Here is a 27,973-nt window from a genome sequence, read left to right on the forward strand (position 1 = left end):
CACATGAAGCAAATACTTTTATTGGGAACTCATATAAAACCAACAACAACAGGCACACAATAGAAAAATAGTATATGTGCAAATGTCTTTGAGGTTATAGGGCATATGTCCAAGCGATGAAACATCAACAGTTAAAGTGACTGTTAAGGCTAAAGACATGTTTTTATAAAGAGGAAAAAAACTACATTTATAAAGGCTGGTATAAAGATGCATGCTGGCGTATTGAAAACTAGTGGTCTATAAAAAGTCTAAAGTGTTTTTTCTTAAGGGTTGTTGCCGTTAGAAGTGCCATTCTGAACTAATGGAATCAGACAGTGAAAATTGAAATGCATTAGATATAGAACTAACTACATATTTAAACAGACTGCAGCAGCCTAGTTAAAATGATGAATAAATTAGTTAATGAAATAGGGAAGTCAAGGTTAATCATTCACTTATGTTATCATTTGTTACTAAGAGAAATATCATGTTTTGTTAGTGCTATGTGCTCTGATTTCCCTGCTCCTCTTGTTGTCAATTGCATTAAGCAAAGTTTATGAGGCATGTAAGAGAAACTGTAAGTTCAACAAGCCATTAAATCACTTAAATGTCCTAACAGAGACATGCTGGTGTCCGTAAATATTGAGCTATTTTCATTCTTCAGTTCTAGTTATGCATCTAACAATAATACTGGTAAATACATAGAACAGAACGTTCTGTAGATATAAACTACTGTTCAAAGTCTTACTCTAATTACTCATTTAGAAACCTAGTCACAACCAAATCAAAGAATGCAAATATATTATTGTCATGCTACTTATCACCTCTAGTTTTTACTACCAGCTTAGTACCATGACGGACCTTCGAGTTGTGCAGCTTGGGAAGATTCCAGTAGAGAACAAGTTCTCTTCGACCTCATTTTGGTGGTTTTGCCATACAATGTTTGTTCAACTGCACCGGTCAATCCTCCAGGAGCTTGGCTAGGTTCTGTCGCAGGTCGCTCAAATCGTAGATCTTGACGTCTAAAGTTTCAATGACCTTCTGCACAGCACTCTCTGCCCTGTTGCGGGAATCCTGGGACGAAGCTAAAGCGATTTCTGCTGTTTGCACTTGTTTCTCCAACTCGGAGTTCTTCACTTCCAGGAACTAATGCCAAGACAAATAAACATTCATCCTTAGTTCACAAAAACAATCATATTTAAGTCCGAAGCTAGTGAAAATACTTCTGTTGTACCCACGTAGTAGTAAAGTTAATAAAGAAATGTACCTGCATCCTTTGACAGGCCTCTTCCTTTTCTTTCTCAAGCTCACTCAAATCTGGTTTGTTGCCCCGCAGAGTCTTTATTTCCTGTAATAACAATTTTTAAATAAGGAATATTCTTTAGCTACTTGTTCATCTTACAAGTGAAATGAAAAAGAAGTTCTACTTTATTTTCAATGGAAATTAATTGGATTTAAATGGGATGTTTTACATTGGCTGTTTGTATACATAAACATATACACATACACTGCAAGCCCCCCAAAAAAGTCTTGGGTCAAAAATTGATGCACCTCTTGATGGAAATAAATGTTGTGATGTTATTTCCATTAAGTGGTGCATCAATTTTTGGTCAAGATCTTATATTGACAATGCAAGAGTCCAGCTCTCTGTAAAGTCACCTCCAGCACATCCCAAAGACTTTCAATGAATTTAAGGACTGGAGTCTCTGGACTCAGAGCCACTTCATGTGTGAAAATGATTATTCATGCTCCCTCATAACCATCCTTTCACAATTTGAGCCTGATGAATCTTGGTTTTGTCATCGTTGAATAGGGTTAGAAGAACAGTTGCCAAACATAGAACATGCTAGAAAATAGAATAATAATTACTGCAATAATGATCCAATCATAGACTTTAAATCCAAACGGCGACTTTTTTGTCCGGGCAGTGCAGTTTATAATAAATCATTTTATTTTAAAGTGCCACATTATGGATTTTTGAAAATTACCTTTCATGTCGTGTGTAACATAGCTCTAAATGCATGAAAACATCCTGCTAAGTTTTAAATCTGAAAGTGTGCTGTATATAAAGTTATTGTCTCTCAAAAGTAAGAGTCAACACTGAGTCAATGAAATGAATCGCTTTTCAAACGAGTCCTAAGCAGTTTCGTTGTGATGTCAAGACGAAAGATTAGCATACTGTCTGCCCACTTTTTGGCGCACGCAGACACCAGGGAAAACTTGAACCTCAGACACTGCAGCTGATTCCCGTGGATGCTGGATAGCATCATGTCGAGAAGACGCTGTGCTCTACAATATGAAGGTAAAGCCAGTTTTTTTTTTTTACTTTAAAATTGATCTTTACCACGATACCACAGCAGTATAATCCTAAACTTTTGCTGTGTTCCCTTTATTTTACTGACGTTTGCTTCTCAAATCTCGGAGTTCAATGCGGGATTAGCAAAACGCTTGCTCTTGAGAGACGGGTCAGTACCCAGTTTATTTGGACCAACTTGCTCCACAGAATCACAACCTGTAAGTATGACTAATTCTTGATGTATGTATTTTCTACCGATGGCTAACTCACGTTAAATCTGTGCCATTATTACCTAAAAATGTGTCTATTAATGCAGATTGTCTGTTGTTCTTACTAATTTGAGTAAAGATTAAGCATGGAGCAAGATTTGTTTTACCAACTTTGTTTATGTCACATTAGACATTCATCTTAGAGCTCGGCTAATGTATGCACCGTTATTGATACAGCTCCCACATGTTCACCGCAATAAATTAGAAAAATACTCGGAAAATAAATAAGTGTAAAATAATCAGTTTGTTGATGAACATACACTTGTTAATGCTGATGGTGAGGAATTACAGTTGCAACATCTCATAATGTACCTCGAGACGTCCTTGCGATGGAGGTTCGGGTTGAATGACTAGTTGTTCCAATGTTTCATCATCGGACTCGCGCTCAGATTGATATGGAAAAATCGACGTCATTGTTTGTTACTGTCTTTAGTTTAAGGTGTACAATCCCTGAGTTGACGTTCAGTTATGGCAATCGGCTTTTTGTTTTTGACGCGTGCTGTACGTGGTAGACCAATCACAACAGACTGAGCTGTCTGGCCAATCAGAACAGAGTAGCTCACGGAAAGGACGGATTTAGAGAGACTGATTCATCTGACGTGTCGTTTGAGAATCATTGAAAAATGTGGTGATGTGTAAATGTATATAGATCTTTATGTAGACACACTGGACAATTCATGCTCTCAAAGGTCGCAGCTTTCCTTACATAGGGGAGGGGGAGGGGCTATCAGACTCTAATGCTGAATGACATAACCATATCAAAAGAGATGGTTGAGTGCATATTATCATAGTAAGTTCATAGTGTATAGTGTATCATTTGGGACAAGACTGGAGTTTCTTGCGGTGTCAGTTGGCACTGTTATTACATAAAGTAATCTTTACCTCATCTTTAGCTTTGATAAGGGCCTCCATCTCTGCCACAGACTGTGTGAGCTCCTCATTCCCCATCTCACTGGAAGCAGAAACCCCGCTCTGAGCCTCCAGCTCTGCAACCTGAAATATGAAACCAAAAGACCACAGCTATTCCAAGTTCTCCCATCAAACTCCGGTTGAACAATCGGTCCCCGACTGTATAAAATCTCTTTTAACATGCGCAAAGTTCTTAGAAATGTTCTTTTTATTAATGTTGGTTTTGAAAAATTTGCTTATAATCTATTTTAAGGTGTAGATTACATATGTTTCTATTTATTTCCTATAATAACACACTAACACACTGGCTGATGCATTACATGCTAAACGTATATGTACATGTTGATAGGCCCCATTTACTTCCATAGTTGTTGTTTTTTCCACACTATGAAAGTCAATGGGGGACGTCAATTGTTCGGTTACCCATATTCTTCAAAATATCTTCTTTTGTTTTCAAAAGAAGAATGCAATTCATACAGGTTTGAAACAACTTGAGGGTGAGTAAATTATGATAGAATTTAAATTTTTGGGTGAACTATTCTTTGAATGTGTTCTCAGATTTTTTGATTCCACTGAAAAATACACTACCACACTCTTTCCACACAGCCATGGTTTCTGTGACTGAGCGTCTTTTCTTCAGAGGTCGTAATAATTCACAGGAAACACTGAACTCATGCTCACCCCTGAGGGAAAGTAAAGCAGGCCATCACTGCACTGGAGCTTTTAGCACTGTCACAACTCAGAGACATTTTTCTCTGTTTGTGTTAGGGAGAAACTTAGCGGTCTCATTTTCCCCACGGTCATTTGTCTTCCCTCTGTTCCGGGCAATGAAGGCGTATTGTCTTTTCCTAAAAATATCCCTCCGCACGCTCTCTGAAGACCTGAACTATATACGTCACTTGGTTGATGTTTGCTTCAGTAGACCTACAAAGTGTTGTAGAATCATTTATGTATGATTATGTAAAAACGCTGCCAAAGACTGCCTGAGGGAAAATATTCAGTCTGCTTGAGCAACTGCTAAAACAAATTGTTTGCAAATGAGAATGTTTAAATGTGGACGTTATCCTTATGTGGTCCTAAAAAAGCAACAGTATGGAAAAACTGTTTCATCGGGAACCTCTTCTTGTATCTCCAAAAACTCTTATGAACATTTAATTGACACAATATAGGTCCAAACCTGTATGACATTCTTTCTTCTGTTTGGAACAGAAAACAAGATATTTTTTAAAAATGTTGCACTATGGAAGTCAATGGGGTCCCAAAAACCATTGAACCCTACTGACTTTAAAAAAAAAATCTTCTTGAGTTCTTCAGACGAAATAAGTCATACAGGTTTGGATGACACGAGGGTTAGAAAATTATGAAAGAAAATTAATTTTTGGGTACACTATCTAAATAAAGTAACCAGACTTCCCATTTTCCCCGGGACAGTCTGCATTTTAGCTCCATTTAAGCTTGTGTCTTTTTTTTTTTTAAAATCATGCCTTGTCCCGTATTTTATCTTTCCTATAGTGACTTTGCTAGGTGATCATAAGGTAAGGCAAGTTTATTTATATAGCACATTTCATACACAATGGTATTTCAAAGTTCTTTACATAGAATAAATTAAAATAATAAAAAGAAATCAGAATAATTAAAACAGTTTAGAATAAAAAATAATCTGATCTGAGTGATCTGTTGGGTTTATATTCAGTGAGCATGTCTGCAATGTATTGAGGTCCTAGGCCATTGAATGATTTATAAACTAGTAATAATACTTTAAAAATCAATCCTATATGTAACTGGCAGCCAGTGTAAAGACCTGAAGACTGGTGTGATGTGTTCATATTTTCTGGTTCTGCTCAGAATCCTAGCAGCAGCGTTCTGTATGAGCTGCAAGTGTCTCATGGTCTTTTTGGGAAGGCCAGTGAGGAGTCCATTACAGTAATCCACCCTGCTGGTGATGAAAACATGCACAAGTTTCTCGAAGTCTTGACTGGAAACAAAGCATCTAATTCTTGCAATATTTATCAGGTGATAGTACGCTGATTTAGTTATTGCTTTGACATGACTACTGAAACTAAGGTCTGACTCTAGAGACACACCCATTCCTGACTTGATTTTTAGTTGTTTGACCTCTAGAGTGAATGTATTCATTCACCTTGAGAATTTCATCTTTGTTTTCAAATGCAATGACTTCAGTTTTGTCTTTGTTTAACTGAAGAAAGTTTTGGCACATCCAACTGTTTACTTCATCAATGCATTGGCACAGGGAGTCAATGGGGCTGTAATCGTTAGGCGATAGGGATAAGTAGAGCTGTGTGTCGTCTGCATAGCTGTGGTAAGCGATTTGGTTCCTTCTCATTATTTGGCTCATTGGGAGCATGTACAGGTTGAATAGGAGTGGCACAAGAATTGAGCCTTGAGGGACTCCGCATGTCATGGATGTCCACTCAGACTTATGGTCTCCTATACTCACATAATAACCTCTCCCTCCTAAGTATGACCTGAACCATTTTAGGACTATCCCGGAAAGCCCGACCCAGTTTTACAGCCTGCCAAGAAGTATGTTGTGATCGACTGTGCCAAATGCAGCACTGAGGTCGAGAAGTACCAGCACTGATAATTTGCCTGTATCAGTGTTTAAGCGAATATCGTTTATTATCTTTATGAGTGATGTCTCTGTGCTGTGATGTGGTCGGAAACCAGATTGAAAATTGTCAAAGTATCCATTCGAGCTTAAGAATTTGTTCAGCTGATTGAAGACAACTTTTTCAATGATCTTGCCAATGAAAGGAAGATTTGAGATTTGTTTAATATGGTCTTATCCAGATTGCTCTTTTTCAGGGGGGGCTTGACAACTGCAGTTTTCCAAACTCCCCGAGAGAAGTGAGGCATTTACCACTTCTAGGAGCTCTGCTTCTAAGCTGTTTAACATATTTTTGAAAAAAGATGTGGGAAGTGCGTCAAGAGCGCAAGTTGATGTTTTTTAGGTGCTGTATGGTTTCTTCCAAAATTTTGCCATCAATTTCATCGAAATCAGACATAGTGACTACTTTTTCAGGTCGTGTTCTGATCTGTCTGACCCCAGCACAACTCAAAGATGAGCTGATCACCTTTCTGATATTATTGATTTTCTCATGAGAAGAAAGAAGCAAACTTACTGCACTTGCTGTCTGAGAGCATTTCACTGGGAATCTGGCTTGGGGGGTTTGTCAGTCTCTCTACAGTAGCAAAAAGAGTGCGTGTTGTTTAGTGATGTCCCGATACTATTTTTTCTGAACCAATCCGATCCCAAAAATTCTTCGTATTGACCGATACCAATCCGATACCAGCGCAGTTTTTTTTTTAAAATAAATCAAGTAGAATTTCTACTTGAAATAGAACTCTGTGTGTTGAACTGATAATCACTCTTTTGTGTGTTAAACACAATCTACTTAATACAGACAACTTCATTATAAAGAAAAACAACAAATAAAAAAAAATATGATCATAACCTATGGCAAAAAATCTATTATAAACTAGATTAGTGGATGACTCAGCAGTAAAATTTAGTCTAGAAAAATCACGAGTGCACAATAATTGTATAAAATCTGAACATTTAGTGAAAAAAACATTAAGTGGGGAACAAATAAGTGAATAAGTTACCATAAATCTGGTAAAACGTTACACATTGGTCTTTGTATTGTTGTAAAATACATTCATGAAAAACAAGATAACAAATATCAAAATGGTCAATTATTTTATATATAGTCTACTATAAAATTAAGACATTTTTAAATGTATAGCGCAGCTGTTTAATGAGGCAGCAACATATGATAGATAGGACAGAACAAAAAAGGCTATTAATAAGCTTTCATTGCGCAAAAGTATTATGATATGATTATGAAAGAATGCAATACAGTGCAGCACAAAGCGCATCCCGAGCGCAGAATGATGTGCTTGAAGCAACACGGAGTCACAGCGCGCAGCGCGTCAAGTCCGCATTGAAAAGTTCAAAGCACAAAGGATTTCCATTACACGAGAGTAGATGTTAAAACTTCATGCTGATTTGTACTCGGCTTTCGCCAAGATAAGCACCAACTAAGACGTAGCTTTACAGTAACCTATGCTTCTCCATCCATTTACGCTTCTTTGCATCTGGTGACGTGAATCTCCTTCTGTCTGGTGTTAATAGTGTATTTGCGCGTCAGCACACACAACGGCTGCAACCACAGTGCGGTCCCCCCATAACAACCCTCTGGATTGAGCGGAGTAGGGAACATCTCTAGGGTCTTCAAGTGGGCACCTTCCGTCCTCAGGGTTTCGTCGACTAGCCCACGACACCTCAAGAGGGCTCGACAGTGACTCTAGCGTCCCAGAGTCACCCCCCTCCGTCCCCCACTCAACTCAGCCCAGCTTACCGACCTCTACTTCCCTCTTGCTGCTGTGACCTAACCACAATCTCACAATCTCTCCGCAACCCAACCATACGCGCCAACCCGTTTGACTAAGGCTGTCGAGCCCCACTGGTGCGTTAATATGCAGTTTCAGTGGCAACGGTTCCGTATGGCATACCACCTACCGCAAAACACAATATCTGCCCAACCACCCGTCGTTCACGCAATATACACAGGAACATAATGACTGTAAATACTATACAACCTCTACAAATAAACCAACAGTGCTGCTGAGAGCATAGCATGGCGACCTGTACTCAGCCAGCTAGAATCTTTCCGTCTCAACCACAGCCAGTTGCTGCTCCTTTCTGCTGCTTCAGATAAGTTCTTTACTGTGCGACGCAACTCTTGACCACTGAATCCGACGTCTCTGAGGAACCGGGTTGTAGAGTGTGCCACAAAACCTCGACAACCCACTTCCACTGGATAAACCTGGACTCTGCATCCTCACTGTTCTGCTTCAGTGGCCAGATGAGCATACCACAATTTCTTCCTCTCATATGCCTCATCTACCGAATCCTCCCATGGCACTGTTAACTCTATCAGTTGAACAATGCGTGCTGATCCAGACCACAAAACAATATCTGGTCTTAGGTTAGTGGTGGCAATCTCAGGTGGAAAAATAAGCCGTTGATCAAGATCAGCCAGCATCTTCCAGTCCCCAGCAGCTTCCAGTTGTCCTGGGCGAGAATTGGTGTTAGCACCTTTTCTTGGTGGTTGCTCGCCTGGGCGGAGGAATATTGTCTTCTGCGTGTAATGTTTTGCTAGAACAGGCGGCAACTTATTGGTCATACTACGCTTGCCTTCCAATGCTAAAGCCAAACATCGCAATACTTGGTCATGGCGCCAAGTAAACCGACCTTGGCTAAGAGCCACCTTACATCCTGTCAAAATGTGCCTTAATGTGGCAGGTGATGAACACAAAGGACAAGAGGGATCCTCTCCTACCCAGAGGTTTAGGTTCTGCGGTGATGGGAGAACATCATATGTTGACCTAATAAGGAAACTGATCCTACTCTCTTCCATTGACCAAAGGTCTTGCAAGCCCATTTTTCGTTGTTCCACACTCTCCCATCTCATCCACTCTCCCTGCTTGGCCTGGGAAATGGCCTTTATACATCTCATCCTCTCCTCCTGCTTTCGCACCTCGTTGACTACCAGCTTCCTCCTTTGAGCTGGGCCTGCCTTGTGCCATTTAGGAGGAGCTAAACTGAGCCCAAAACCCCCTCTCCCATGCTGTACCTGTCCCACGATATCCCCAATTTGAAGGTCAGCCTTTGCCTCTACTACAGATTTCTTTGCTGACCACTTTCTACCAGTTTTTATCACAGGGGCTGCCTCCCTTACACATTTGTCGCCTGACTCTGCTAAAGTCATTTCCAGTCTGACCTTGGCACACTTAAACTCCTCGGTTAAAGCAGAGACTGGCAGCTGCAATACTCCTTTACTATAAAGGCAGCGTGGAACTTTCCTGATGTATGAACTTATTAACGCTCACAGCTTATCCACTGTTGTCAAAGAAACCTCGTACACAGTCAGTGGCCACAGCAACCTTGGCAGTAGACCAAACTGAAAACACCAGAGTTTTAGTTTGCCTGGTAGAGCACAGCTGTTTATGCTCTTCAACCCTTCCACTGCTTGTTGTCTAACTTCTCCCACTCGAACTGTGTCCTTTAGATCCCCATCGTACCATCTCCCTAGACTCTTCACTGGCTTCTGAGAAACTGTTGGTATTGCCTCACCATTAATGAAGAATATTTTATCTACTACCTTGCCTTTAACTATTGAGATGCTTCTTGATTTAGAGGGCTTAAATTGCATTAGTGCCCATTCAATATTATCTGTTAACTTCCCCAATAACCGATTAGTGCAGGCTACCGTTGTAGTCATGGTTGTCATGTCATCCATGTATGCTCTGATTGGTGGTAGTCGCATCCCAGAAGCCAAGCGCTCTCCTCCTACTACCCACTTTGATGCCCTAATGATTACTTCCATTGCCATGGTAAAAGCCAGTGGAGAAATGGTGCATCCTGCCATTATTCCAACCTCTAAGCATTGCCATGTTGTGCTGAATTCTGGAGTTGAGAAACTAAATTGCAAATCTCCAAAATAGGCTTTCACTAAATTTGTTATCGACATCGGTACCCTGAAAAAATCAAATGATGCCCAAAGAAGCTCATGTGGCACTGAACCATATGCATTAGCCAAATCCAGGAATGTCACGTGGAGCTCCTTCCTCTCCTTTTTAGCTGATTGTATTCGTTGCCAGATAACACTGATATGTTCTAAGCATCCTGAGAATCCTGGAATGCCCGCTTTTTGAACTGAAGTGTCAATGAAGCCATTCTTTAATAGGTAGGTTGACAATCTCTTAGCAATAATGCTGAAGAAAATTTTGCCTTCGACGTTTAATAGTGAAATAGGGCGAAACTGACTGATGCTTGTAGCATCTTTTTCTTTGCAACATGACATCATGACTTTGCGTAAACATACACGCCACTTTCAAGTCAAGTGGCGTGTTATCTATACGCATTTTGAGCTATCCGCGTGTATGTCCACGCCGAAATCTTTTGCGTGTATGTCTACGCCATTAAATGTCCGAGTGATTCCGCGTGTATGTGTACGCCGTTAAATGTCCGAGCGAAACGAAGCAAAATCTATATCTACATCTGTGGAGCGATCTTTTTTTTCCTAGGATGGTAGGAGAACACTCATTAATGGTATTAACCCCAGTGACGGGTAGGTTTAGGGACGGGGTTGGGGTAGGTCATATATCTATATATACATAATACAGTAATATAACGTTAAGTCAAAGGCGTTGATAAACACGCTGAAAAGCGATTATGCGTGTTGATAGCACGCCAAAAATGGAAATACGAATTGGCGTGTCATACATACGCCATTTCATGAGATCAGTCTGTTCTTTGGGTATAAAGACTCCCCCTGCTCGGCGCCATGATCTAGGCACAACCTGCTTTTCCCAAGCCACTTTTATCAATTTCCACAGAATCCTTAGAGCTCCTGAAGCACTCTTGTACACTCTGTACGGAACTCCAGGAAAGACATATCGATGCATAGTGTATTATACAGTATCTATCTATGCAATAGTTTATTGAGCCTTTTCTTTTAACAGTTTTAAATTTCAGTTACTGTGCGCGTAAAGAACAATTATAGTGCCCTCCAGTGTTGCGATCTAACAGACACATGATAGAAAGGAACATGATTAAGGTACAGCAATACAGTCCAGCAAGATAATAATAGTAACACTGCATAATCTTGGAGAGTTTCATCGTTGACTGTCGTAACTGAACGCGACGCGCTGTTTGAACGCTGAATGGAGAATGATTGACAGCAGCAGCAGAGGGAAAAGTTTACGTGAACTTGAATTTAATGACTTAAATATTCATTTCTATCTCACATTATACTATATTATGGCTTCAGTGCATTTATAATATAATGCACGAAAACTTTATGGTGCTTTATGCTTTTGTGGGGCTTAACAATAACACAATAGTAAACGCACAATATCGGATTTGGATCGGCCTCGTCTGACCGACACCCGATCCGGCAAAAATGGCAGTATCGGAGCCGATACCGAGTATGGGATCATATGCATCCCCAAGTTGCTGTTTATTTGAGAAGAAAGTCTGTCTAGCTTTGCCTAGTTCCATATTGAAAGCATGGATGCTGTCTTTGTAGATGTTATAATGGACTACAAGTTTTGTCTTCCGCCACATGCGCTCTGCTTTTCTGCATTGTCTTTTCAAATTTTGCACTGCTGTTGAGTTCCTCCAAGGTGCTTTTTGTCTTCCACTCTTCTTCCTGACTTTCACAGGAGCAATATCATCAAGTACACTTAACTTTTGAGTTAAAAGAATCAAGGAGAAAATGAACAGAGTCAGCAGATATGCTTGGTGTTAAAGATATAGCCTTCATAAATAGTACACTCTCCTGTTCAAACTCGTTCATCAAAATGAACAAATCTTTATTTTTTTAAAAGATTTGTTCATTTTGATGAACGAGTTTGAACAGGAGAGTCACGAACGTGCATCACAGAAGCAAGGCGAGCATTTGTGCTTATAAAAATTAAACTTTTTTATTTATTTTTTAAATGACCGATCGTTTCGCAAGATAAGACCCTTATGCATTGTCTGGTGTCGTTTAAAGCCCTTTGAAGCTGCACTGAAACTGTCATTTGGACCTTGGACCGTTTGGTACCCCATGAAGTCCATTATATTGAGAAAAATCCTAGAATTTTTCATCAAAAACCTTAATTTCTTTTCGACTGAAGAAAGAAAGACATGGACATCTTGGATGACATGGGGGTGAGTAAATTATCAGCAAAAGTTTTTTAAAAACTGAACTAATCCTTTAAGCATCTCTTCTTGACAGACACAGCTCTAGCTTCAATGGCAGGAGAGATCAATATATCAAAGAAAATACAGCAATGATCAGACAGTGCTACATCCTTAATAACAATCGATGAAATGTTTAGACCCTTACTGTTAAGTAAATCTAGAGTGTGTCCAAGATTATGTGTGGGTCCATGAACATGCAGAGTCAGACCAAAGGTTTTTAAGACAGTTTTGATTTCTTTTGCCATATTGGTTTCTGCATTATCTATGTGAATGTTAAAATTTCCAGCAATGGCAAAACAGTCAAACTCAGAGGAAATTGTTGATAACAGTTCTATAAAGTCCTCAGCAAAAGCTGGAGAGTATTTTGGAGGCCTGTAAACAATGATAAGTAAAATGTGTGGAGCACCTTTTAACACAATACCCAGATATTCAAAAGACGGGTAATGATATTTGTTTACATTGATAGACATTACATTGATATCTTTAAAAAGAGCAGCTAAACCCCCAGCTCTCCTATGAACTCTGCAGACACTCATAAAAGTAAAGTTAGGAGGGGATGTTTCATTGACGACTGTTGCACTGCAGCTGTCTTCTAGCCAAGTTTCATTTAGAAACATAAAATCCAGGTTGTATGTGGCTATTAAGTCGTTGACTAGAAGTGATTTATTCTTAAGGGAGCGGATGTTTAAAAGTGCTTACTTAACAGTCTTACTTATTGTCCCCACAGCAATCTTAGTTTGGCGTGTAATGGGCACCAGATTAGATGGGTTTGCTGTACGGCTTTTGAAGGCCTTAGACTTTCTATCATGTAATCGAACAGCAATAGAGAAAGATACAGGCGCACCATGAAAGCGAGTAGTAGTCTTCTGTCACGCAAGAACAGCCTAATCAAAGGTAGGCAATCTCATCATAGTATGTTTTGGAGAACAAAACTACCATCCAATCCTACCACCTACCATCCGGATGCGTGTCAGTTTGGATCCAAGCATTCTGTCTTAAAGTGACAGCAGTCTAAAATAGCTGTCTGTGTCAATGTTAATCAAACAACAAAAGCTGTTAAGTAAATTTATACATGTTAAATAATCCTACTGTACCTGAAAAACGTACTTTATTTCATTTGCATCTCTATCGTATTTGTCTTTTTTTTTTTGTAGGTTGCTTCTTTGTTATTTTTGTATATGTCCTATTGTTTGTAGTTCGTTTTTTTGTTTTTTTTTATATAACAAAAATAGAATAACTATATGATATATATTGTTATCATGAAATATGCTTTTAGTCAAATTCGCGAGACACGAGTGTAGCAGACATACAGGTCCGTCTAGCGCAGTTTACATTTAAAAATAATGAAAAAGTAGTGCAGTGGAATGGAAAAACATGTTTTGAGTGAACAGCCCTTAAGTGCTACACAAAGTTACACAAAGTTTCAGTGAATTTTTGACAAGCGAAGTTGTGATAGATACAAGAGTACGTGGGAGGGGAGGGTGCCTGTCCATCCCAAATTTTTTTCTGATAATGACTGATCATTTCACTTAAGACGACCCTTATTTGGCAGCTGGGGTCCTGTGGAGCCCTTGGAAGCTGGCTAAATTAGATTTTGGACTGTCAAAATGGTCTAAATTGGGCACTATTCACTTGCACTTGATGGAGTGTTTTCCTCCGAAACCTTAATTTTGCTTCGACTGAGGGAAGAAAGTCATATACATCTAGGATGGCCTTGGGGTGAGTAAATAATCGTAAACTGTCATTTTGGTTGAGCTATTCCTTTAACATTCCTCACCTGCTCTCGGAGGCGATCTGTTTCTTTCTGATATTCGGCTAATTGTGTTTTCCAATGTTCAATGCTGCTGTTAGCTTCATGAAGAGCGGCTACAAGCTTAGCGTTGCTGTCCCGAAGAGAAAACAGCTCTGCCTCCGAGTTCCTCTCACATATCGACCTGTGAACAAACCAACATCTGGGTTTAGATACTCAAGTCTTTACTTCTGAAACCTGGGGCAAAGACAAATTTCATCAAAGGATTTTAGTCCAATGGCAGCAGATGGTAAACATCACACACATGGCTGAGTTTTGAAATGTCATTTCTTTTGTGTTGCCTTTATATTTTAAAAGATTACTAATGTCCCCTGTCAGATTTAACATTTAATGGAGAATCATTTTATTTTGCAGAGACAACTTTTGCAGGTTGAGTTCCTGAATCTGTGGCTTTGGGATGTTATCAACATCAGCATATTCAATGTTGTGATTGTATAATGAAGTGATTCATGCTTGAATCTGTAAAACGTTTGACGGTAAACTCACTGCCAATTACCCCAGAAAACTACTGAGGAGGAAGAGTACATCAGGCGGATTGATTAGATTCACGTGCATCTGAGTGAGACGGTTGTGGTTACACAGTATATCAAGAAAAACAGATATCTCCTGAAAAACAATCTACTGTACCCCATTACAAAATATGGGGCAAATTAAATGACAAAATACATCAATTTTAATGTTTGACCCCCAATTAATGTTGCTATTAGACATTACAAACAGGAGACAAGTGAGTAAAAGAAAGTGTGAGATTTGATGGTTGTGAGAGATTTTGTCAGATCTGTATATTTTACCCCTCGGAAAGCATCTTCCTCATCTGTTCTTTTTCCATGCACTGCTCCATGTCAGCACTCTTGCTGCGAAACAACTTGTCCTCACTAGAGCCATTGACACCAAGCAGCGGAGGAGACTGGCGGTCCACCGACAGCGCCTGTATTAGACACATGACAGGCAATAAAACAACATATAAAATGTATATATATTAAACAAACAAAAAAGTTTGGGGTCATTAAGATTTTTTTTTATTAATATTTGTATTTACCAGGGACACATTAAATTGATCAAAGTGACATTAGAGACTTTTACACTGTTACAAAATAATAATAATCTTTCCAATAAATTGTTCTTTTTAACCAAAACAATTCTGGAAAAAAAAATGAATCACAGTTTCCACAAAAATATTAAGCAATACAAAATAAAAACAAAATCATGATACTAGAATGATTTCTGAAGGACCATGTGACACTGAAGACTGGAGTAATGATGCTGAAAACTCATAAATATACTCATTTATATTGAATTATATTAAGATAAATGCAGTATTTATGAAATCTGTCCTCTTAAATGAGACCATTGATTTGGTGCTCTACAGGGAATGTCCACATTTAAAATAAGCGACAGTCCCAGTGAGCTCACATTTTCAATCCTATGGTAAGTTAGATAACAACACATTCTTAGTCTATTTGTTTGATGCAAAAAAAAAAAAAAAATCTCTAAAAGAGTCTGCACATGTGACTAAACCAGGCATGAGGCAACATATGCCATTGATCTTTGATTCAAATTTGAAAGGACATCAGTTTATTTCAGCCTACTGTTCATGTTGACTTGAGAAAACCAGAGCAGTGCTTCAGAGAGAACTTGGTTATTTTGCCTACACTGTATAACAGCAAGCACAGCCTTGGTTTTTCAAACATGTACAGTGTTTCTGTGGAGCAATGCATGCTCGCTCTCAGAAAAGCTTGTATAATTCAACAATCTCAGATGCATTCCCCAAAGGAAGATGTTCTATTTCTAATCCGACCACTCAGGCCGATGACTTGTTTGCCTTCTCTATAGCGGTTCATGGCAGGCGTAGGGAGCTTGAGATGGAGCTCTCTGTGTGTTTAAAATTTAAAGGAAGAGCAAGAGGAATCAGAGATGAAAACTCTACTACATAGTCAAAGGCTCGGGTGCTCGATTCCTTCAATAATGTATCTTGCACATTTCTATATTTTTAATGAGGGATCACATATTTCCAGCATATTCCCCTTATCATGAGCAAATGTTTTGCAATGTTTTTTACAAACGAAATGAAATGACACTGAACTTTAGCAACACTATAAGAAATAGCTCAAATTAAAGTACACCACCTTCCCCTAAATATCCTTCCTTTTAAAACAAGTGGTTGGGGCAGGACGTGTAGGACTTTTCATTTAATTTTTTTAAAAATATATATATTTTTCTACTTAGTTTAAAATTTATTTTGCCTCAGTTTTAGTATTAGTAATTTAACTTATTATTAGTTGGTTGCTAAAGAATTTTTTTTAAGTTTTCCAAATTCAAGTTTTTCCCCAATAACATTTTATTTCACCCTTACTTCAATTAACAAAATGACAACACTGAGTGGGAGGGGACTATATTATTCTAGACACTATTTGATTGGACAGAAAATTTGGACACGCCCCTGAGTTCAAGATGATGTCATTAAGATGATTTAATTTATATTTTTAGTAAATTTTCTCTGGGGAAAAAAGAGAGACATATTTTCATCAACTTTAATAAGTGCATTTGCCCCGAAGCTAAAACACACGCACTAAAAGCCACACAACTCCAATTTTGATGTTATAAGATTTTGAAAAATGACTTCTGTACAGATTGGGACAAAAACAGGAATATTGTTGCCTCCTGGGAAGTTTGTATTTACGAGGTGGGAAGTCGTGTTTACATCGTCACTTTCGTCGGAGTAAGATGGTGGTGTACCTTCTCTTAATTAACTACACAAAAATGCAGCAAGGTTTTTAACTCTATAATTCTATAAAATAAAAAACAAATAATATGCATCATGTGTGTTTTGCTTTTTTATGTTTTTAATTAATTTTTGGATCCAGAGTAAACTTTATCATTACATATTATATTGTTATATTACAATGCTATTATCATGTTTCTCACTGACACGCCCTCAACTCGTAAACATCAGGGCCTAAAGAAAATCACTCATATTAACGACATTTTGGCGTTCATGTGCATTCAACTCATAAATACGATCTTTCCAACATGACTTGAACGCACCATATGTCATCTTGCATGGCACGGTTTCATAACCTGAGGGGTTTGAGGACCTCTGTCAGAAGAGCGGTATGAATGTGCAGTGGTGTGTCAGCTGCACAGGGGACACAGGTGTGTTATTGTATGTGAAAACAGATGCAGATGGTAGTTTGACTGCTTACCTGAGACAGCTGAGAAAGACAATCCCATCACCACAGAAGAGACATGGAGAGAAAGAAGATAGAAGCATTTCATTGATTAACATATCATTTAGTAAGTAGGCTGAATGTACAGATGATAAGGGAAACCTTCCTATTACTAACACTCATACTTAACAGTTTGAAATAAAAACACAAGTGTGCCAAGTTTTGCATGGGCAAGGACAGACAGACACTTTCTTGCAAAAGATTAAAAACAGTAGGAGTATGAAGAGTATGAATTTAATAACGTATGAGCCGTTATATAAACAGAATACTGGATCTGGCCAGAAAGCTTTTAGAAGCAGACATACACATATAGATTCAGTGATCAAAGAGCACATCTCTCTGTTTGACTTATTTATACTCTTCCATTTTTCACCCCATCACCCCTGGTCTAATGCAGCACCCCGAAAAAACACTTTATTAATTAATAAGGGCAGGATTTATTCAGAGCACACTGTTGGTGTTTTGAACTCTAAACACTCAGGTTTGATTAAATAATGAATATCTCTCATTCAGCGGTCTGTTTCATACGCTCTACAGAGGCACGTTTGAATGCAAAAGAGCTTATGGGATAAAAGCCTGTCATGGCCATTAAACCACTACAGAATACAGTATATGGGCACACAACACAAACCATACTGCAGTACTATTAAGATATTTTGGATTCTGAGATCATTTTAATGAAAATGAAGCCTATTTTACCAAATAATACTCATTACCATAATGTATACAGACTTTTTTTTCCAGACATGTTTACATACACAAAAGTAAAGACTCAAAACTATAGCAAGGAAAGTCAAAACGTAGGTATCGTTTGATAGAAAACTGGTTTAAATGTTTAGAAAAAAATTAATTCATTAAATGTGGACATTCTCATGCTGAGAAACTGCTGATAAAAGATGTATTTATTTATATAAATGTATATTTATATAAAATATATTTATTTTTATTATAATGTTACATATCTTTCTTATATGACATGCAATAACTCAGGAAGGAAATAAGGAAGGATTCAAATTCTTTTTGGTGAAGTTCCCCTACATGGAAGCTGCATTTTGTGATGATGGTATAAAGTGATCAAAAGTTACAGCATTTGGAACCAAGTTCGTCTTTTTGTTTAGCCCTTGACACCCCCTAATGGGTATTTTTTAAATTGTTGTTTTTCCGTGAGGAATATCTCGTTATTGACGCAATTTATTATGTTGATTTTGGACTCATTTCAAATATCCACTGTAAGTATTGATGTGCCATTTTTGACTATATGCAGGTTTCATGAAGTCACGAAGTAGCATAAATGCAGCGTCTGTATATAATTTAAATATGGGTCTTGTGGGGCTTCACGTACAAAAACTCGCTCAAGTTTAGTAAAAAGCCCAAAACAATTATGCTTCTTGTATTCTACTCCGTGAGACCTTTCAAATGACATATGACATATGACTATCTGATCTATATGATGTTTTTGACTTTTCCAGTACATAGTACAAAAAAAGTATTTCATAAATTATGAAAATAAAAATTTATTTAACAGCAAATAACTAATCAAATTGGCTACATGCATTGTAAAGTTCAGGCTCTAAGCTTTCAAATGACACCTATTTTGTGTTGATTAAGGTAGCAGTTTTGAAAAATATGATTATTCATTTTTAGTAGCTGGGTGGCGCCCCCGGGCAGTGCACTCCGTTTTACTGGTTTTAACCACTCAGCAGTACTGGTTAGATACCTATTTTGTGTTATTGCATATAATTTGATTACGATTTTTTTTCGTGGGGTACAATTCGGGTTAAGGGGTAAAATCAGAATAAAAGCTATATATAAATAATATTTTTTTCCAGATTGTGATAATGAAAAAGATGGTTTGGGATAGGATATATATATATATATATATATATATATATATATATATATATATATATATATATATATATATATATATATATATATATATATAATAATTTATTATTTCATGACATTTTTCGAAATATTGAAAACATGACATTCTGGCATTTTCATCACTTAAGATTTACACGATAAAAGTTTGGAATCACTATGATTTAAGAAATGCATATTTTAGCATGCAAGGCAGCAAAGACATTTATAATGTTTACAAATGATTTTTATTTCAAATAAATGCTCTTCTTTTGAACTTGCCATTCATAAAGAATCCTGAAAACAGATGCTGTATAATGAATTTCACACTTCATTAAGCTGCACAACCATTTTCAACTGTGATCATAATCAGAAATGTTTCTTGAGCAGCAAATCAGTATAAGATCGATTTCTGAAGGGTCAAGTGACACTGAAATCTGGAGTAATGAGCTCTGTCATCACAAGAAAATAAAAAACATGTTCAATTTGTTACATAATTTTGCCAGTATGCTTATTTGCAAATATAATTTTTTTTGTGATCATCAAATTGGCTGCTAATTCTATTCCGTAAAAGAATGTGAAGTGTTTTTCTCATTTACAGTAGCATAATTATTTCAAATGTCCTTTTTTTACACTTTTGTCCATACAATTTTGTTTTATCCAAATTGTAGGCTACTTGTAATGTATTTAAAGCAACACATTCGTGCTTCTGTGTGGTCTTAAGTTTTTTAGCTTAGATTTACAAAATTAACAAGAATTTAAAAACAATAACACCAGGATATATATAAAAAAGCTGTCTACACAGATTCATTTATGGAGGTTTTTTCAGTTATTGCATTCAGCAATTGATAACAATGAGTAAAAGACAGTTTTAAAGCATCGCAAGGTATAAAGGTGTATACAATACGACTAGTTGAAGTTTGCTGTGCTTCAAGCACGAAGTGAATGCCTGCAATCATTCAGTTTGTGATGAATGCACAAAACATGCAAACTAATACAAACATTATAAACGGTTATGAAATGATAAACAATTAAAGTTTATGCATAAGTTTGCGCAACACTGAAACTATCTACCTTTTTTAAAAAATTTATAATCCATTAAATTTGCTGAGATAAAGCGTGAACTAATATTTTCAGTTCAACGCGCATGTCTGGGAAACTCATGAATATTCATATAAGCTCTGCCCATTGAAACCGAAAATCTCAGAAACCGAAAATCTTGTAACACCAGGACTGATCCCGGCAATGTTACTATGTCCCCATCCCGGCATCAATCCCGGGATGTGTTTGCGTTCACACAGAAGGCACTCTAGCAATTTTACAGCAATTTTCCAGGATCAACGTGGTGTGTGAAAGGGGCTTAAAAGTAATTTTAAAAAAAATGACTCTTATACAATTTGTTCCATTTAAAGGGGTCATGAATTGAGAAATAAATTTTCCTTGATCTTTTGGTCATTGTACTATAAAAATATCTTGTAGGTTTGAGAACTCAAAACTTCCTTGTTAGTCCAAAAACAGCTTTTTATTGAAACCAAGTTCAGAAAATTACTTGTTTCGGATTTTGTATCATTATTACATCATAGTGCAACTTAAGACCGCCTCCGCAAAAGATCAACGCCTGCTTCTACATCATTGCCTCTTTAGCCCCGCCCACAGATCCGCACATGTCATGTAATAGTAAATACAAGACTGACGCAAACAGGATTACTCCAGCAACAAAACGATAGAGATGCCAAGATGTGGAAATCCAATCTTTGCATTGCCATCCTTGTGATCATTAGCGTGTAATGTTGCTGTTTGAGCATAAACAACAATTGCAAAGTTACGACTCTCAAAGATAAAAGCAAATGGAGATATTTTCTTTTAAAGAAATTGCTTTTTAAGGACTACAACAAACGGCTGGTAGGGACTACACAAGTTTCCTCCCAGGTTAGTAACATCACTAACCCTAAAATTTATATAAAAAAACCCGGCCCCCGGGGACGCGATTTATAAATTATCATGACAGAATATACTAATCAATGACTAGAAGATAACTACTCATAAGCTATATAAATTCTTGTAGAGTCTGACTCCGGTTTGAACCAGTGGCGGATGCAGAACGTGACAGATGGGTGGGCCTGGATTAAGTCGAGGTGGGCCTGAATCTAGGGTTTAGTAGGCTATATTTATGGAGATGAGAAATAAAACCCGCACTGTACAGCTATGATCAGCTGTTCGCTGAGCTTTTGAAGTTGTTAATACGGAAAGACCGATGCTGACCGGTTGGTTTTTGTCAAATGACCTTGCGGCACTCTCTGAAAAGTTGAGATGTTTTTCATCTCGCCCCGGCATATAGGCGCGCCTGGAAAAACGAGCGCGCTGCAGCCTGCACCACATGAGTATGGCAAGCAGTGTTGCCAGATTGGAAATGTCCAATTATCGTACCAGAAGTTCAAAATGATCGTATTTGGAAGAACATTATCGTACACGACGTAAACGTGCAGAATACAGCTATTTATCCCAACCTGTAGGATGGATTAGATGTAGTGTTGACGTGCGGGCCGGGCGACACGTGTGGTGCCTGTGTGTGTGTGTGTGTGTGTGTGTACGTGCTTGCGTGCAGGCAGGTGAGCCTGCAAAATGATTCTGGGTCAGAGAGAGAAGCGGTAGAATGTGTGTTTGGACGAACGACTGAAAACTCTGAAATTATTGTACATTATGGGGGTTTTTTTCATTATTGATCGTACATCGTACAGAGGTCAAAATTATCGTACAAATACGATAATTATCGTAGGGCCTACATCTGGCAACACTGATGGCAAGCAAAAGTATTCATAAAACATGCGGGACGCGCAATTTGCCATAAAAGCCAGAAATTTGTGGTTTTTGCATTAAAAAAAAAATAATTATGAAACTTTATTGTAAAGTGTTACCGGAATTACAACTGGAAAATTTGCGAGATGTGTCTCGAATGAAGGGATTAAGGGACTCTCCAATGTGCTGAAATAAAAAACAGTGAACTTGAAACCGAGAGTTGTTTTTCTTTTCTTGTTACAAAAACACTTCAGAGGCATAAAACACCTGCAGACAGAAACAATATCATTTAAATAGCAGATCACATGTCGAGGACGCACGTTTTGATGCAAAAACGCGCGTTTCTGACGCGCTTTTTCCGTGACCACAAAGCGCACATTAAGAACGCAAGCTTTTATGACAAATCGCAAGTCCCTTGGCAGTCGAAACGCATGCGTTTGACGAGTCAATCAGATGCCTGACCATGTCTTTCACGACCGCATCGCTTCCATTATGAGCGCGTACATCTGAAATAACAAACTTGAGCGCGCAAAAGACGCGATATGTGAACGGGCCCGTCTTTGTCTTTCCAAGACACAGTGTTCATGTGAACAATGAGCCTCGTCCCCTCTCCTTGCAAGAGTGTCAAAGTCTGGACAAAATATGTACAGTGACATGACATAACTGCCAGATTCAAACTGTGCGTTCGCTCGTTGGCTGGCGCTGAGCCAGAGATGGATGCGCTCAGGCTTGTCATATATCATATAAAGTTGTTCGGCGAGCCGTATAAGGCCAAACTTAATTCATTATTATTATTATTATTATTAAAATAAAAAAAAATAAATTTTGTTTTTATTAATCTGATTGGGTGGGCCACCTGTCAATCTGGGTGGGCACGTGCCCACCCAGGCCCGCCCATAAATCCGCGCCTGGTTTGAACATAAAAGGCAAAACGTTTTTGAAATTTTCAGGACACAAGCTGTTGTAGCTCCGCCCCCTGTGCTGGGCACAGCAGCTCATTTGCATTTAAAGGGACAGACACAAAAACTTTGCGTTTTTGCTCACCCTCAAAAAGTGACAATTTTAACATGCAATATAAAAATATCTGTGGGGTATTTTGAGCTAAAACTTCACATACACACTCTGGGGACATCAAAGACTTATTTTACATCTTGTGAAAAGGACTTTTTACCACCCCTTTAAGAAAGCGTGGATGAATTTTATTTTTAACTAAATTCCAGTCAGATTGCACTGTTTTGTTTGTTCGTTTCATTTTACTGCAAATTCGTTCGATGCAGGCTTTTCAGAGACTGAAAATAAAAGATGATGCAGAGCCAAATACATTGCTTCTAGGCTTAATGCGATAGTCTGTGTTACACAGTGTTCAGCCACAACAATGATTGCATCACTTGCCTGCCGCGGCACCGCCCCCACCGTAGTTTAGATTTTTTATAGTAATAAATATAATTTCGTTCAGTTGGAGAACAGACACTATAATTAAAAACTGAACGCGTGAGTTCAATTCAGCGTGAGCTAAACGAGTCGCAGCACAGATCAGCAGCAGGAGTCAGATTTAATTTATGATGTATGCCATGCTTTTTCGTTTTGTTAATAAAGCAGTCTTATTCGTTTTGTTAATAAAAGTTCTGTGTTTAATATAAGTGAGTTTGTCATTGTACTGTTTGTAGTTGTGTTTTTCATTAAGAATAATAAACCCACCATTCAAGCAAATGCCGCCCCCGAATTGGCGCTAATTACAAAGTAAAATGCGCATAGCTGCACGGGCATTCATAAGAGATATAAAAGCGAGGTGGAAAGGAGGGAAAAACTTCAATGTCCAACAGTGCTTTGCTTTGTATGATACAGATCGTTTGATATGTACTGAGTATTTACACTGTAGAACCACAGTCAAACTGAATAGTTGTGAAATGCTGTTCTTTCCTTTACTTCAGCATTTGTGGGGTTAATACGTTGCAATATCAGATATGGAAGAAAGCACGTACAGAATGCTGCTTTTGTTATTGTTTTGATCTAAGCCATTCCCTGTAAGCTTCAGTGAGTGACATCTTCTGTTTTTTCATCAGTAAGACATTACAACAGGTTTCATTTGATTTAAAACACAACATTGCAAATGACAATATATACGTTTTTCACTTTATCAAAAAGGATGTAAATAGCTATAAATAGCCTATCAGAATGACATTTATATAAATGAGTCATCCTTTGTCAATTATAACTGTGGTAACTCCAAGTACTTATTTTAATATGCAAAACTGTGTTGTTACCCAATAATAGCAGTGGGCGTTTACTTCCAAGTCTTGAAAGCGGCACGCCAATCAAAAACATTGAGTGTTCGAAAGAGAGGGTCAAAAACAGGATAGAAAATAGCTTACTCTTAAATTAGGATGTAGATAACATTATAACTGGACCTCAGATAACATTATAAAAATTTGAAAAAATAATTTACCCCTTTAATTCAGCATAAATATATAATATATACATTTAATATAATATAATACTATTTCTAATTTCCTACTTTTGGTTTGGGGGTGAAATATTACTAAATTTACTGCACCTCTTATGGCAAACCAGTCAAACTGGATTGAGCGGTTTAATCAAAGAATAGATATTATATAAACTCTAATTGTATGTGTAAGCAGTCTGATATACTCTCAGGCTGCTATAATGTAGTGTAATGGTCATGATAATTAAGGGCTGAGAGTGTGCAAATGGTGAATGAAAAAGGTCAGCCAACTGTAAAGCAAAATGAACAGGGCATTTAAACTCCCCGGGTGACCGCACAGAGTTACATAACTTCACACGGGCTACAACCAGTGTCTCTGTGTCACCTCCTGGCATGTGAGGACATGCTTTGTGAGTCAGACTTACTAAGAATAAAAAAAAAAAAAAATAAACACAGTGAAACACTTCTCTTATGTGACTGATATTAAAATGGTGATGGCCGCATTAGGTATCATATCACTAAAGGCCAGTCGATCCTCTGTGCTATTGTTAGAGTAGTTAATAGGATGGAATGAAATGCTCTGCCACGTTATCTGAATCGAGCAGCTGAGAAAGTATGACATGAGTTATTACACATCTAAATTTTAATCATTACGTTATGCTACTGTGTCGTTTTCAGTCACACTTCTAAAAAGGTTCAAGATTAACTGAAGTGAAATTATGTGTGTTTACCTGTGGAGCAGAGATGTTTAGGCCAGGACTCAACAGCTCAAACTTCTCCTGAGATTTATCCCGGACGAGACGTGCAGCCTCCTTAAACTCTTTAAACTGCTCTGAGAACTGCACAGACAATTACAGTGACATGATTAAAAGTTTCATAGTGACATTTTGTGAGAATATATAGCAATAAGTTACAAGAGGCCATGTTATACTGTGAAGTTAAGTAAAGTCACCTCTAAGTATATAGCGTTATATATAATACAGATTGTTTCACAGCTCCTTTACAGTGGTTAACAGAAAAAATAACGATTCAATGATGCAAACAGAATTCAATTCAGCAGTAAAGCAGCTGTAAAAAGACAGTCATAATTCTGAAATCAGTTCAGAGTTGATTCAGTTTCAATCTATTTCCTTGTAACCAGCAACATTTTTAAATCATCCCTCAAACTGCAAAAAGTTACAAATAAAATGTTAAAAAATAAGATTTTTGGTAACTCTTTTCACTTTTTTAACTGCATTAATTAACATTAACTTCTACATTTACCTGCTGTAGCTGCTGCTCTGTGGCAAACCCAAGGCCATACACTGTGTTCGCCCTGCTGTCCGCCCACTGGCCAAACTTCTGTGACGTTTTCGTGAAGGTCATATTAGGTGTGATGGTGCTATTGATAATCGCCTGTAGTAGAGCAAATATCAAAGATATCACATTTTGATTAATAAAATCAAGGTGCAAATAACAAACATTTAAATTTTTTATTGATAGTTGGATCACCTGTAGCAGAGGTCTCTCACCTTAGTGCCCCCTACGCTGATGATGCGATATACACTCCTGGCAGCATCAAAGAAGAAGGAGACTGTTACGGCGTGTTTGCTGGCCGGTATCCAATTTCGTTTAGTGTCAGGGTCAATTTGGAAGACGTGTGCCTTCATGCTGAATAGTGGCTGCTCACTTTCAAGAGAAAAAAAAACTCTGCGTTATTTAATTCTACATTAGGATGCCATCTTTACTCTTGGGCTGATGTAGGTTGATATTATACGAGAAGTATGATCACAAAAACAGCAGCACTTGGACTGAGAAGTACCTAATGCAAGGTCAAGAGTGGGACATCAAAGCCAAATCTGATTATGAAGGGGCACAGCCGTGCAAACAGGCTGAGAAAGGCCCTGCCTGAAACATCGCCACATCATATTTTCGTCAAATCAACATGAGATGACTATGGATGGATTAATCAAAGATATATTTCTGTCCTGCGAGAATGGCTAAGACTGCAGACTGTTCAACACTGATAGATAAAGGAACACGAAGTATGGACTGACATGGAATAGTGGATAAAACCTGAGTCTGCTAACCAGATGGTTGCTGCTTTGCCCCCGGCAAGGAGATCAGCATTATGCCCTTGAACACATCAATAGGAGTGTCTGTTCAAGGACTACTTACCACAATATGTAATCCAGAGTAGTCCAGCAATTTTTACAATTCATTTCAAACCAAACACAATATGATATATGACCGTAACGCACTACCATTTAAAAGTTTGGGTTGTTAATAGTTTTTAATGTTATTGAAAGAAAGCTTTTATGCTCACTAAGATTAGCCTCAGTAACCTGGCTAACGTAAGACCGAGTCTCATCGAGATGTGGGTCTGGGAACCACATGTTCATTTTCACGTATTTGAGGCGTGGTTTACGAATGCCCAGAGCCGTTTATTGGGTGCTAAGAATGTCTATCAAATGCACCTGTATGTAGCTCATAGCCAATCGTTTCAATTACACCAGATGACGCATGTAGAGCGACAGAAATTAGACGAGGAAGAAGACGATGGGTCAGCGATTTAACTAAACTACTTAGAACAAAATCTAAGGCTGCATCGAAAGGTAACTTCGCGTCTGCTGCCATGTTGGATCCATAGGTATAAACAAAGAGACGGAAATCTGGTCCATGGAATCCAGACTGCCTAGCAGCGTGAATAAAATTGCGCAGCGCGCCAGGCAGCATGTAGAAACCCAGGCTACACCAAGACTGCATTTATTTGAGAACAAATATAGGCTAATAAAAACAGTTATATTATGTAAATACTATTACAATTAAAATAACTTTTCTATATAATTCCTGTAATGGTAAAGCTGTAGCCTAGAAATCTAGATCCACCCTAGCGGCAGCAAATTTTATTTTGCAGCCAGTGTCGTCTAGCAACTCTCCGTTGGCTTGCGAGCTGGAAAAACCAAACTCTAGTCAGGCCAATCACATTGTGTATAGAATCGGTGGGCGGGCTTAACATAATGACAGCAGAGTTGCAACAGTTCCGCGTGAAGTCCCTGCTACTTGAAAACAAAGAAGTTGGATGCTGCTGCTGGCGAACAGCGGTCTTTCAAATCGCCTTTGGCTGCGACTCTGGAAGACTTGGAGTTAAGCTTTTCTTAGAGAAAAGAACAAAGAACAGCTCTGAAGTCTGTCGCCTTGACTACATCACCTTCTTCGTTGCTCTGGTTGGTTGCAGCGCTATCCTATTGCGTGCAAAGGGAATCTGAAAGACAACCGTTTATCCCGCCCCTTGGATTGAACCCTGCCAATGGTGTGTTCCCAGACCCAACATCTTGATGTGGGTCTGGTTTGTCAGGCTAGTAAAGCTGAGCTTTTAGCATCATTACTTCAGTCTATCACATAATCCTTTTAAAATCATTCTAATATGCTGATTTGGAGCGCTAGAAACATTTCTTCTTATTATCAATGTTGAAAACAGTTGTGCTGCTTGATATTTTGTGGAAACTGTGATTTAAAAAAATCAGGATTCTTTGATGAATAGAAAGTATAAAAGAAGAACCGTTTTTCCTATTGAAATAGAAATCTTATGCATTGCACATTAAACCAAACATCCATAATAAGTG

General features: G+C 38.1%; 1 protein-coding gene across 1 annotated transcript in view; it reads right to left on the bottom strand.

The window, feature by feature from the left end:
- homer3b (homer scaffold protein 3b) overlaps window positions 1-27,973 on the bottom strand; it is a 36,435-nt gene continuing 8,462 nt past the window's right edge. Inside the window, exons 2-9 of the mRNA XM_077202930.1 lie at window positions 25,880-26,036; window positions 25,632-25,763; window positions 25,100-25,207; window positions 14,831-14,967; window positions 14,007-14,163; window positions 3,427-3,537; window positions 1,247-1,327; window positions 1-1,125 (exon numbers count right to left, since the gene is read on the bottom strand). Of these exons, the coding sequence (XP_077059045.1) occupies window positions 940-1,125; window positions 1,247-1,327; window positions 3,427-3,537; window positions 14,007-14,163; window positions 14,831-14,967; window positions 25,100-25,207; window positions 25,632-25,763; window positions 25,880-26,036 (1,069 nt within the window). The 3' untranslated portion in view covers window positions 1-939. The remainder of the gene's footprint in view (window positions 1,126-1,246; window positions 1,328-3,426; window positions 3,538-14,006; window positions 14,164-14,830; window positions 14,968-25,099; window positions 25,208-25,631; window positions 25,764-25,879; window positions 26,037-27,973) is intronic.

The sequence above is a fragment of the Siphateles boraxobius genome, unplaced genomic scaffold (assembly GCF_051911475.1).
Source record: "Siphateles boraxobius isolate OS27281-9 unplaced genomic scaffold, OSU_SipBor_1 5, whole genome shotgun sequence".
NCBI lineage: Eukaryota > Metazoa > Chordata > Actinopteri > Cypriniformes > Leuciscidae > Siphateles > Siphateles boraxobius.